The 12,482-nt window shown below is 42.4% G+C and overlaps 2 protein-coding genes across 2 annotated transcripts in view; both read right to left on the bottom strand.

Moving 5' to 3' along the window:
- USH2A (usherin) overlaps positions 1-12,482 on the bottom strand; it is a 766,975-nt gene that overhangs the window by 296,151 nt on the left and 458,342 nt on the right. The window lies entirely within an intron of this gene.
- On the bottom strand, positions 9,526-12,040 carry LOC133384100 (proprotein convertase subtilisin/kexin type 6-like). The gene is given in 3 exon segments (XM_061626029.1): positions 9,526-10,076; positions 10,079-10,954; positions 10,957-12,040. Coding segments are annotated over 3 exon segments (2,361 nt in total). The 5' UTR covers positions 11,891-12,040.

Below are 12,482 nucleotides of genomic sequence, written 5' to 3'. Positions count from 1 at the left end.
TGAAGAAATACTTTTTCCCAGCCACCAGTAGTTACAATTGCTTTCTAGGCTGTCATATTTTAGACCTCCTATGTGTTAAGGACACATAGCTTCAGAAAGAATTCAATCACACACATGCAGGTGTAATTCCATGGCCATATGTTACATTGCTCACTTTTTCACAATGCTGGGTAGAGGCTCACCACGGCAGGAAAAGAGGAGACAAGTTCATTGGCTTGGAAATCTCAAGGATTTGGGATGACTTCCCTCTTTTGTGCAACTTTCTTTAAATATCAAGTTTTTTACCCTACATCTCTTTTAACAGATATGTCATACTTTTGCCCCTAAGTGCCACCTCATAGACTCTAGCAAACAATAAGTGCAGCCAACCCCTATGCTAACAAACAACACCTGCACATAGATCAGAATTGTGTTGGTCAGCCCCATCCCTTGGCATAGGTGACTCACATCATACCCACAAGTTGTATATTACTTCAGAATATCTAGTTACAATTTATCCTTAATGGCAAAGTCAAGGATAGCCTTTCTGCTTAACGTAGCCTAATTCGGATGGCTCCATTTTTTTATGGCCATATTTAAAAAAAACCAATTAAAGCCATTAAGCATGTTTTCTATCTAGACTTCCACTTTGGAGCAAACCTGCTTTTTCTTCCGAATAATTATTCCCTATATTAGCAAAGTAGCATGTCTAACTAGTATGAGTTGGCGGTGGGATATGAGTCACCGACAAGAGTAGAAATGAAAGTCTTGCTATGCAGCACTGGTGAGTAAATAACACAATCAGCTCAGAGTAATAAGACAGATGTTATTGTTTGTTTGCCTGGGCAACACATTATCTTGCTTGGGGTGAAAGCCACCAGCGACATCGTTATGTACCTAATCTGACTGACTACATGACATTACAACATGAAGTATTCATTATATGATCTATGATTGGCTAAGATTATGCTGTGAAGAAGAAAGATGCCCTAGCATGGTGCTGAAATGGCAGCATGTTGTGTCTGCATGAACAGGTACAAAAACGGGAGAAGACCATTACAGTGGAAATGTTTTCATTTGGGGGGGTAACGTCCTTCCCCTAGCACCACCTGTGATGCTCTCACTCGTGGCTACCAGCAGTCAGGATTGTCGTGTTTATTTTTACCTCTCTCCACTCTAGCACAGATCTCAAAAGATCCCCCTGCTAGGCCACACTACCCAACACTCTGTGTATCCACTATAGCTCTAGACTGTGCCTTAGTGTCTTCCTGGCTATTTTGATACCTTGTGTCTGTGTGTTTAGGTAATTCCCAACCCTCCTGAAGCCTCTTGCCTATGAAGCTCACAGCTCTGGGTTGCTCTGTGGTACTGAATGCTGAAACAATATCTCCTCCTTTACCGCTGCCACCATTAGATACAATTTCTTCTTCAGCCTTGGTTACCCTGCCTTACCCCCCTGGTCTGTACACTCCAGCTAAGGAATCAGGCTTTAAGTAAACCAAGAAAATATTTATTGCTAACACTAGGAATAACAAGATTACTTATAGATTTTGTTGACAAGTGTATAGTTTCATATATGATTCTCTCATGTTCTTAATTCTTAATATATGCCTCAGAACTCCTAATCCAATCTCTCAACAGCCACCTTCTCTCTACAACAACCTTCAACACCCACCACCTTCAACCAACCCACCTCTCTACAACTCAACTGTCATCCTCTCATTTATACCTTCAGCCATTCAAACACACAGCCAATCATCATCCAGCATTCTACAGCCCATGTACTCCCCCTTCTCACTCACTCCACTTACCATATTTCCTATAATAAACCTGCACTTACCATATTTACATTATATTCACATACAGGGACATCACAGGGGGCACCTTGAGAGTCCCACTATTATACTGAAAATTGAATCTCATGTAAAGTCAGCATAGAACTAGTATTACTGCATTCATGCTGCTGATGTTTGTGTGTAGAGGTGAACACTCATGTCTAGTGAATTAATGGCAAAGATAAGAACTGATCAGGGCACTTCCTAGTTCACAATGAACTGTGTTAGTCATTATACCACACCAGTGCCTTTTTTGTGATGGTACTCATTGTCACCTCTGTTTTTGCTGCCCTTGACAGCCATTTTGTGCTGGCACCCACAGTACTTCTATCAAGATATGAGTACCGGCGCCTCATTTTTTTTATCCCAAAAAGCACTGCACCACTCTATGCTCCACTGGTTCTTATCTTTACTGAATGGGAAATATTTAAAGCCATACTGTCAATTTCTTTTATATACACTAAAATTAAGCACCTGAAAAAGGATAGCTTTTATTCCTGATTCATTGCTATTAGTATAGTCATACCAGGCATGCTTAGGCATTTGCCTAAACACGTGAATGCTCAAACTGTGTATGGTAGCAGGGTGTGCACATAAGCCCTGCCCCAACATCTTGATGAATGCCATCCCACCTGCTCAGTCCCCAACCTTCCCCATGTTGAGCAGAAAAGTCGTGAATGGAGTAACTCATGTACAGCTCTATAGCTACAGTTATGTAAAGTATGAACAGACCCTGAATCTAAGGCCAGACACAATGATTATTTCACATAATAGAATGTTATTGTTGTTGTTATGGTTCAGAGGAAGACCACCTGCTTTGCATGCTGAAGGTCCCAGGTTCAATCTCGGGCATCTCCAGGCAAGACTGGGAGAGAACCCTTCCTGAAATCCCAGAGAGCCGCTGCCAGTCTGCGTACAAGCAATAGCGAGCTAGATGGACCAACGGTCTGACTCACTATAAGGCAGCTTCCTATGTTCCTATGGCATGTTCAGTTATTTTAGTGTGTTCAATTGGCCATATCCTGCTTCCATAGGAAACCATTCTTCCCTTGAATGATGATGGTGTGTGATGGGAATGCTTAGATATAGCTTGATCCCCTGAATTATATTTCGTTGTTCATGACTTTTGTGGGATAGGGGCCTATGGGTAGGCTCTCTCTGTAGTGCCTCCCCCTTTGGAATGACCTTCCCTCTGAAATGCATTTCACTATGACATGAATGTCATTTCATCAACACATCTGACCAGGCTTTTGGAATGGAGGTGTATTTGGCTTTTTGATTTCTGTCCCTGCTGTTGTTTTTATTTGTAACTGGGACCTCAAGATGGATTATAAATACTTTTAATAAATAATAAATAAATGTAATCTTTCTTTCAGTGTCTTATAGATTTGATATCTGGCTTAACTACATGCAATTGCATTAAGCAAATTACCTTTCTAATACTAAGAATATTTCCAGATCCTGCCAAAGGTAATTCAGTTCTCTAGCTATTTTGCCTTTTGGATGGTTTGGTTGGTGATCCAGTGGAGCTTTGACTGAATAAATTAATAAACATGTCAACACAAGCATTCCAGCACCAACTTGCAATCATGAGTCGAAACCAATAAAGAAGAAATAATAACTAAGTTTAATGTTCCAGCTGTAGTATACCAGAATTTACTCATTGTCTTGTTCACAATCTGTGTAAATAATTCAAAGTATTGGGTCTTTGAAGCAATCTATAATCTCTAGTGTACATACTGAATTGCATGTCAGGTTCAGCTAAAACCTATTTTTATTATTTTGGCTTCTCTTCTCCTTCCCACCCCCCTTAACAAAAATCTAATTTGCTTGTTGTTCCCTTAGGTACACAGTACACAGTTCATAATTCATTTGATGTAAAATGTCAGTTTAGATTCTTGCACTTCTTTGATTCATGAGAAAAAACATGTACATTTCAATTTTCTTCTATGAGACTCTGCCAGGAAAAGCCCCCCACTGAGCTGCTCAAAGACCTTTGCGTTAAATTAAACATCAAGATTCAGAAACTGTGAGGAATGATATTTCCAAGACATACAGTACAAATATATGAGCCTGGGAAAAAGGTAATGATTTTTCCTACCAGTAAAGTGATCTCTCCCAAAGAGCATCTTTGATCCTTGAATTAGTTCTCAGTTATAATTTAATACATCATGATTGGCGGGAGCTTTCTTTACATTTAGACACAAAATAATATAGTCAGGTCCACAAAGAGCAAAACAACATTCGGGGTGTTTCTTTCTATCACTATGTTTATTCTCCCAGTATCAGTGCATGATATTGCCTTACAGAAACTGAGGAGAGCTTGTGTGTGTGTGTCTGCTGTGACTGGCTTTCCAGCAGCAGCATCACTACTAGGAGAGAGAAGGACAGGGTATGGGCAGCCATGAAGTTGACGCTGTGCAGGTGCCCTGGCAGAAACCAACAGTGGATGGGAATCTAATTGTGTGGCCTGATCTTGGTGATTGTTGATGTTGGATTGCTTGTTTAAATAATAAGAGGTGGTTTTATTGAGATGTTTGAAATGTTATCTATTGTATTTTATGTGAACCACCTTGGAAATACATTTATTCTTTAAAGACAATACATAAATTATTAAATAATCTGCAAGTTACCAGAACATAACCTTGACCAGGCTGTGTCTGTCCAGAGGGGCCATGGATTGTGCACCCCTCACAACTAGTAGAAGGCACTGTACTGCAAGCCACTTCAGCATCTAGTGATGAAGCTGGATCAAACAGCACCTCAAAACTGAATGTTTGAGTGTGTGACTGGCTCAAGATTCCTCTGTAAGCATGTCTTCTACTCTATCCATTACACCACACTAATGCAGTTGGTGTTATACATAAAATGTGTCCATCAGTTCATATGATACCACAAGATTGTATTTCAGAACAGATTATGTGATGCTCAGCTGTGAATTCCTGCTTCTATGACATCACAGCAACTCATTCAATACTTAGGGAGGAAGATTAACATATAACTGCCAGCTTGTGTCTTTTTTAGTTTTTGTATTTTGACAATATCTATACGTTATCTGTTTCACTTTGACACCAAGTTCTTATCTCTACAATCATTGTAACTGCTCTATATGGTCTCCACAAAGAAAATCCAGAGTCCTGAATTGCAATATAGATTTCATAGAAAAGCAGCATGCTTTCTAAGATTAAGGGTGATGCTTCAGATGCTGCTGCACGTAACTTTAATCCTTGCCGTTAATGTTTTTATGCCAATATCCCCACTCTGAGCAACTAGTCCTTAGTATTTTACTTGCAAATGAATTATTTATTGTGTGGCTGTTACAAATTGGCTATCCCATGTTATAATAACTTGGTGCATTGTGTCATTTACCTCAATCTCAAAACAGTTTGGCTTGGTTTGTCCTACATGTCAAAGCAAAAGACAAAGCAGTATAGCCAACTCTGATTACATAAGAGAGGACACATTAAGAGATGAAAAGGAAGTATCATTATCAGAAACCTCTTTCCAACTCTCCTTGATGGTTCTTAAGAAATTTTAAACGTCATCTATGCCTAACACAGAAAGCATGTCTCATGGGCAAATGTACAGATTTTCTGAACTTCTTGACACACAGAAAAAAAGCCAGCACTTGCAACAGATTCATGTATCTGCTCACTAAGGTAGGCATGGAATGGAGAAACCTAAGCTACTAATTTTCCAAACACCTTGTAAGGTCACTTTTTTTTACATTTGCTGTGGAGACAATGAGAGCATGAGCATTTTGAAAGCCCAGGGTTTCTATGCTTTGAGTGCCAGCTCTGCTGTGTGAGACTGATTGAATTGGTGCAGATGGAAAGGGATTCTGGCTTTTCTTTGGTTGCTTGAGGCAACCAGCTGCTTCAGCCTGTACAACTTGTGACCTACCAAGCCAAATGAAGCACACCAGCAACGTATGATTATCTGCAGCAGCAGCAGAACCCTGGAGAGCAGCAGCTGAGTGAGCCCAAGGACATGGAGATAGAAGAGTTAGGAAATATAGAATAAATCAGGGTCAGCAGCCTCCTCCTCGGGCCCAGCGTTGGCGCTGCCTCTGGTGCGTCTTTGGGGCCGTGACCCGGAGTTCGTGATACGTTGGACGTCGGTGATGATGGACCATGGCTCCTCGTAGAACTCGGTGGGCTTCAACATGGGCTACTCCAGCTTCATCTCGCACTGCCACCTGGAGCTTGCCTTCTGCGCCCCACACTTCTACCTATGCTGCCTCAGCAAGAACGGCGTCCTTGTCAATATCACCTTCCAGCACAGGGGCAGCCCGGGCCTCCATCCTTCTGTTTGCCATTTTTGGGATCCCCTGGGAAGCTTGTGAGACTTTGGGGGCGATTTGTGTGTGTTGGATCCTGGGCGAGAGCCAGGGTAGATGGGTGGAGTCCTGGGTGAGAGCCAGGAGGTTTGAGAGATGTTGAGTGGAGAAGTGCAAGGCAATTGTTTTAATATCTATTTGTTAATTTGTATTATGTATGCATTTGTATTGTGGCTTTATTGCATATTTTTATAATATTTACTGTTGTTTTATCTTCTGTACACTGCTTAGAGATTTTTATATATATTAAGTGGTATAGAAATGGCTTAAATAAACAAATAAATAACCAATTTCTTAATTCAATGAAGTGTTCAGTCAGTGAAATGACATGTGAAACATGCTCAAACAAGGCTGTTTTTCTATAGGCTTGTGTACTACTTCCACTTCATGGGTCTAATATCTGACGATGATACCACACTTATAGTGAAATAGTGAAAACACAATTGATGTGATTTAAAACATAGCTGCAAGCACAAACCCTCAGATCTCCTTTGGATTCTGAAATGAGTACAATTTTGGGGTACAATGTGTGGAAGGGTCATAGCTTCTGCTTTGCAAGCAGAAGATCCCAGGTTCAGTTGCTGGCAGTTCCAGATAGGGCTGGGAGAGAATCCTGTCTGAAATCCTGGAGAGCTGCTACCAGTCAGTGTAGACAATACTGAACTAGATGGACTGATGGTCTCTCAGCATGTTTTTTCTGATGGAGTCCTCCTTGGAACTAAAGAGTTCCAGCAAAGAATGGTCCTGATGCCAAGGTTCCAATGTCTAAATAGAATACCACTGGCCACACATTAGGAAGGAACTGAGTAAAATTATTTCACCTTTTGGGTGAAACATTTTACCCACCTCCATGTAGATAGCTCCCTCAGCCATGCCTGAAGGGCAACTTCCTATCTTCCTGTTTCAGTGGTGTGGTGAACAAGCAGAAGCAAAGCAAAAGTCTGACTGCTTTTCTGCCAGGACACACTTATTGCCAGTGTGAAGCATCAGCCTACATTGATCCCTGAAATATATGTGGATTGTTTGGGGTCCAGCACCATCCTGCCTGTAAGTGTTGTGAGGATCAGGTAGCTTAAAAAAGAAAAGAAATAAAACACACAATCTCTAGAGCCATCTAGGTGCACCATCCCATGAAAGATAGCGAAATAATGTTTATAATAAGCTGAGCATGATAAAATGAGAACAAAATCCAATGATAAAACAACCCACAAACCCACTGCAGGATAACTAAAATGTTACTATATACTAGGGATGGATGAGGATTTTGATTCAGTTTGCATTTCAAGCAGAATTTATCAAATTTGCAATTTCCAAAACGATATGAGAACCAAAACACAGCCATTCTTCAAAATTTGCATTTATTAGAATTTTGGGATGCAGTTCACCAACTAAACAACATTTACAAAAATGCATATATTAAGGGAAAGTGTGCATAAAAATGAATACATGAGTGAACATAACATGCAAAAAGGCATGAAATGATGAGAAATGGCTTGCAAAAATGTGTACCATTGTCAAAACCGCCCACAAAATGTGTTTATTTGGAGAAATTAGCACTAAAATGGTGGAGAATTTTTATGAGGATTTTTTTTTAAAAAAAACCCACAGATTGCTATAGAAATGTAGAGAACTGTATTTAACATTGGAAAAATGAGAAACTGAGAGACCCAAAACAGACAGATCTTTCCATCCCTACTATATACAGGCATGCATATCCTAATAGTTCAAATAAGCATTTGATGTTTTCTTCCTTTTTAAAATTTTTACTATTTTGTTTCAAGCTATTTCATTTCAGATAGGACTGGTTTTTAACCTAAAAGTTATAGAATGCCTGGCTTTCAAAAGGGAGGAAAGCCAAAAAGGGAGGAGAACACTTAAGGGAGTTATACTTAAGGAGCAACATCCCACTATTTATCCCCTGGTAAAGGTGTGTATGTGGGGGAGGGATCAGTGATTGATCTCTTTCCCTCCCCTAAACCACACAATTTGTGCCCTTAAGATGCACTTATGAGAGTCTTTTTGTTGTCTTTTTTGTCATATATATATGAACACTAGCCGCTGTCTAGCAAGCTCCATGCAAGCTGCATAAGAAATATTTATTTGTAAATAAATAAAACCGTGATGTCTTCCTCTGCTGACAGTTTATTAAAATGACATTTTGTTGAGAACGCAGACTAGTTGTTAGTTGTCAAAAATAAATATAATAAAAACTAAATATATATATATCAAGATTTCTTTTTAAAAGATTTAAATCATATTAATGCTGCTACGTAAAGTTCTTTCTTTCTGATTCTTGACCTGTCATAGAGAATGTATATCTAGAAATATATTAGAAGTATTATTATTATATCTTTTAAAAAGTTGCCATCTGCATGTATTATACAATGCTTTCATTGGAAAGTGAGAGCCAGTGTGATATGATTAGAGTACCAGACTAACAGTGCAATCCAATCTAATACATATCTACTCAGAAGTACTCTATTAGGTTCAATCGGACTTACACCCAGGTAAGTGTGTATTGGATTGCAGCCTAAGACTGGGGAGACTTGGGGGGGAACTCAATGGGCCTCTCTAACATACCTCACAGGGTTGTTGTGAGGATAACCATGGATAACCATGTATGCCACCTTGAGCTCCTTGGAAGAATGGCATAATATAAAAGTAATAAATAAAACAAAGTCTCATTGATAAGCCACTTATATTAAGCTTAGCAGTTAAAGAATTCTGGTCACTAATCAACTCTAGCTACAACCAACCCTATAGCCCACTTCAGGCATTCTTAAACTCTTACCATGGAGGACGCACATACCATCCTAACCCATGAGTTTCCTGCACTGAAGTTACGAAGGGGGATTTTAAGTGTGTTCAGCTAAACCTGCTTACAGACCTCTCCACAACCAGGAACCCTGATCACACAGGGAGGACTTTAAGCATGTTAAGCCAGATTGGCTTGCAACATCCCCCTCCAGATCTTCCCACTTAACATGGGAAGGTCATGGGAGGTGGTAAGGCTAGAACATTTTCCCATCCCCCATCCCTAAACAGTGTTTGAGAAAGCTTGAAGAGGGCTTAACTGGTGATTCATATTTGCATGCCCGTTGAAAAACAGATACAACCAATTCAACGGACCCTTGATGACTATTATAGTGCAGAAGGGAATACACACTGATATGCACTACTACATCCATATTACCTTTGTGTGCATATTAGCTTTGTGTTCAGATTGGGGAAACACACAGATGGTGGTTAAGTGATCTTATGCGGTAGGAGGAGACAACTTGATTGTCACTTGTAATTTTGCAGTGCTGTTCTAACTTTATAGAGGAAGCTGGCACAACAGGGCCTCCAGACAGCGGATATCAAATGCCTGGCTTAGGCAGCCAAGAGACATGTCCGACAGCAAAATTGTATAAATGGCTTGCGTTCACACAGTTTGTTGGTTTTCACCATCTCACAGAAGACATCATCGGCATTGTGGCATCTGTCGCTAGTAATGCATGAGCCACTAAGCAGGCTAAAGCCTTCTTTACACCGGAGACATTTTCTTCCTGAGCTATCACAACTGGAACAGTTATCTTCACATCTTCTGCAGACCTTGTGGGGGAGTCCAAGCATCTCCTTGGGGTAAAAGCCTTCACCGCACATTGGGACGCACCTCCACTCGTGCAAGTGAAAGTTCGTGGCACACTGGACACGTTCCTCTTGGCCTGGTCCCATGCATGTCTGGCAGTTTGAGTGGCATCCCTCACATCGCCCCGGTTCCTTGATCATACACATGCCCAGCCTGCATCCCGTAACACAGCTATTGTTTACAAGGCTGAATACATCCTTGCAGACAGTACATTTGTCCATCTCTCCAACACACTTCTTACAGTTTTGATGGCATTTCTGACGTCTTTGATCCTCATCAGAGTAAAACCCAGCGGACACAGTGTCACACATGTATTTGTTTCCTGGTGATGATAGAAGCCACGCTTGCAAGCCGTGCACATGTACTGGCTTCTGCCCAGACACATTTCGCAGCCCCTATAGCATTTGTGGCATTTCTTCTGCAAACTGTCCCCAAAGTACCCAGAGGGGCAGGAATTCACACACTTCCTGCCAGTTTTAATGCTTCCAAGGCTGAAATGGAAACAGTTCAGGCACTGATCAGCGTTGGGACCATCGCATCCTTGGTTGCCACATTCCGTATGACACGGTCCTGTGTATTCCTCTTCTTCGTCCAATATCTCCATCTGACTCTGGAAGAAAGCAGTTTTTGAGGGTTCCATGTCAGATGATGGCATTTCCAGCATCCTTGACCTGGAGTGATGGGAGCTGAAATTGGAGTATGGGGGCTCAGCTGTTCCATATAAAATGAGACTCCATTCCTTTAATTTTCCTTGTGTGTCTGGGTTTCTCACATGATATGGCTTATCCTGGATCTCCAGCGTCCATTCTCCTGCTGCTGTTTCTCCCCAGGAGTGGACAGTCATGAATTCCCAGTGCTTAAAACCGTCACTGGAATCATCATATTGCCTCCTCGCCAGGAGCTGAGACTTTGTTCCAGAAGGAGATGTCAGGTTTATCTGTAGGTCTCCCCGTCGAGGGTGTGTAATAGAAACTCGTATGACAACGTGCTCCAGATAGGCTACATGATGGTCAGGGTGGTCTGCAGAGGCATTGGTTAGGGCCGCCGTCCGCACCGTTTTGTTGGCAGGGATGAACCAAGGTTTCTTGTTTGAGGTTCCAACACAAAGGTGCTGGGCTGGGACCGTTTGCCACTTCTTTGCCTCAACAACAAGAGCTTCTGCACCACCAGGCCAAATCCATACAAATGGCTAACTCGATGTCCAGCTCCGTTTGTTTTCCAGTCGGGGGCCAAGAGGTGCACTGGTCTAGATGTTTTAACAAGAAGGTGCTGAACGTCTCTCCAGGTCAGCAAAGGGTTGGCCTCCAGACCCAGGGCAATGATCCCTGCCACCATGGGGGCAGACACAGAGGTCCCCGTGTGTCCGTCTATGCAATGTTTCTGCAGATCTGTGGTCACAATTTGCCATTCATAGAATGCCCCACTGCTCTATGTGGTAGCAATGGTGGAGGCGCATTCTTCTAGGTACCATGGTTTGTTCCCATTCTCGGTGGTACTGCAGACAGAGATTGTATAGATGCTGTTGGTGTATCCATCGCAAGAGCAGTGATCCCCTTCTCTTCCACCATTTCCAGAGGCCCAGACAAAAATAGAACCCCGTCCTCTATGGCCCTTTTTGATGCCATGCTCAAATGCTTGCCTGGCCAAGAGGCCAGGCCCGTCCACTGTCTGGCCGTCGTCATCAGGGCCCCAGCTTGCACTGCAGATGTGGATGTAGTCAGGTTTTATGCCAATCGCCTTCACTTCTACCACATCTGTCACATCACCGTCTAACATCCGAATGCCTCCAATTCTTGCATTGTATGCAATTCCCACTATGCAGTTAAAGTTGTTTGCTGATGCTGCCACTTCTCCGGCACAACGGGTGCCATGCTTGTTTTCATTGCTGGCATCATAGCGTGGAGTTGGATCTCCATAATTTCCATTGACATCAAAGCTTGCATGAGGATCATAGTTTTGGACAAGATCAGGGTGATGTTTCTCAATGCTGTCATCAAGAATGGTCACCACTACATCTTTGCCGGTATATCCTCTCTGCCAGGCTGCTAGGACATTCATTTCTGACCTATAGTTACTGTCATTGTCTTCATAGTGCATGTACCACATTTCAGGTCAGAGTGGGTCATTGAAGGAAACAAAATGGTCACGTCGAACGTGTCTCTTGACTCTTCGTTTAACTTCCTGTTGCTGCAGCCATCTTACCTTTGGATCCATTTTGAGGAAGTTGTGCGGGCCTCTGCTGCTCAACGTTGACCTTTTAATTGTCTTGCTGTGATGAAAGTGGTAATAGTCTTCCAGGCTCCCAATCTGTTCAAGGTTCAGGTAGCCTTAAGCAGAGGCCAACCAATCTGCCTCGCTAGAGCCCCCCAACACCCGCACTGCCCAGTGGTTGGTGTAGATGGCCCGGGGGCACCTTGGGAGGCAAGCGGGCAGCGCCGCCAGCAGGAGAAGGCAAGCCCCCAAGACACACATGGTGGCAGCAGCTACAGCTGGGTCTTTTGCATGCGGAGCGAGAGCCGCTGGTGGCGATGGCGCGCAAAGACACCCGCTCCAAAGCCCTGGCGTGAGCGAGTCGCAGACGTGCCACTGCCTGCTGTAGCCCTAATTTTATAGAGCTGAGCCCAACAAACAGAAACATTAAACTTGTACCTAGAATTTCTGTAATTTCCTTCATGACCACAATGGACATGGGGATACC

The sequence above is a fragment of the Rhineura floridana genome, chromosome 4 (genome assembly GCF_030035675.1).
Source record: "Rhineura floridana isolate rRhiFlo1 chromosome 4, rRhiFlo1.hap2, whole genome shotgun sequence".
NCBI lineage: Eukaryota > Metazoa > Chordata > Lepidosauria > Squamata > Rhineuridae > Rhineura > Rhineura floridana.
Note: the sequence above shows the minus strand (reverse complement) of the source record. Positions and strands in the feature narration are given on the sequence as shown.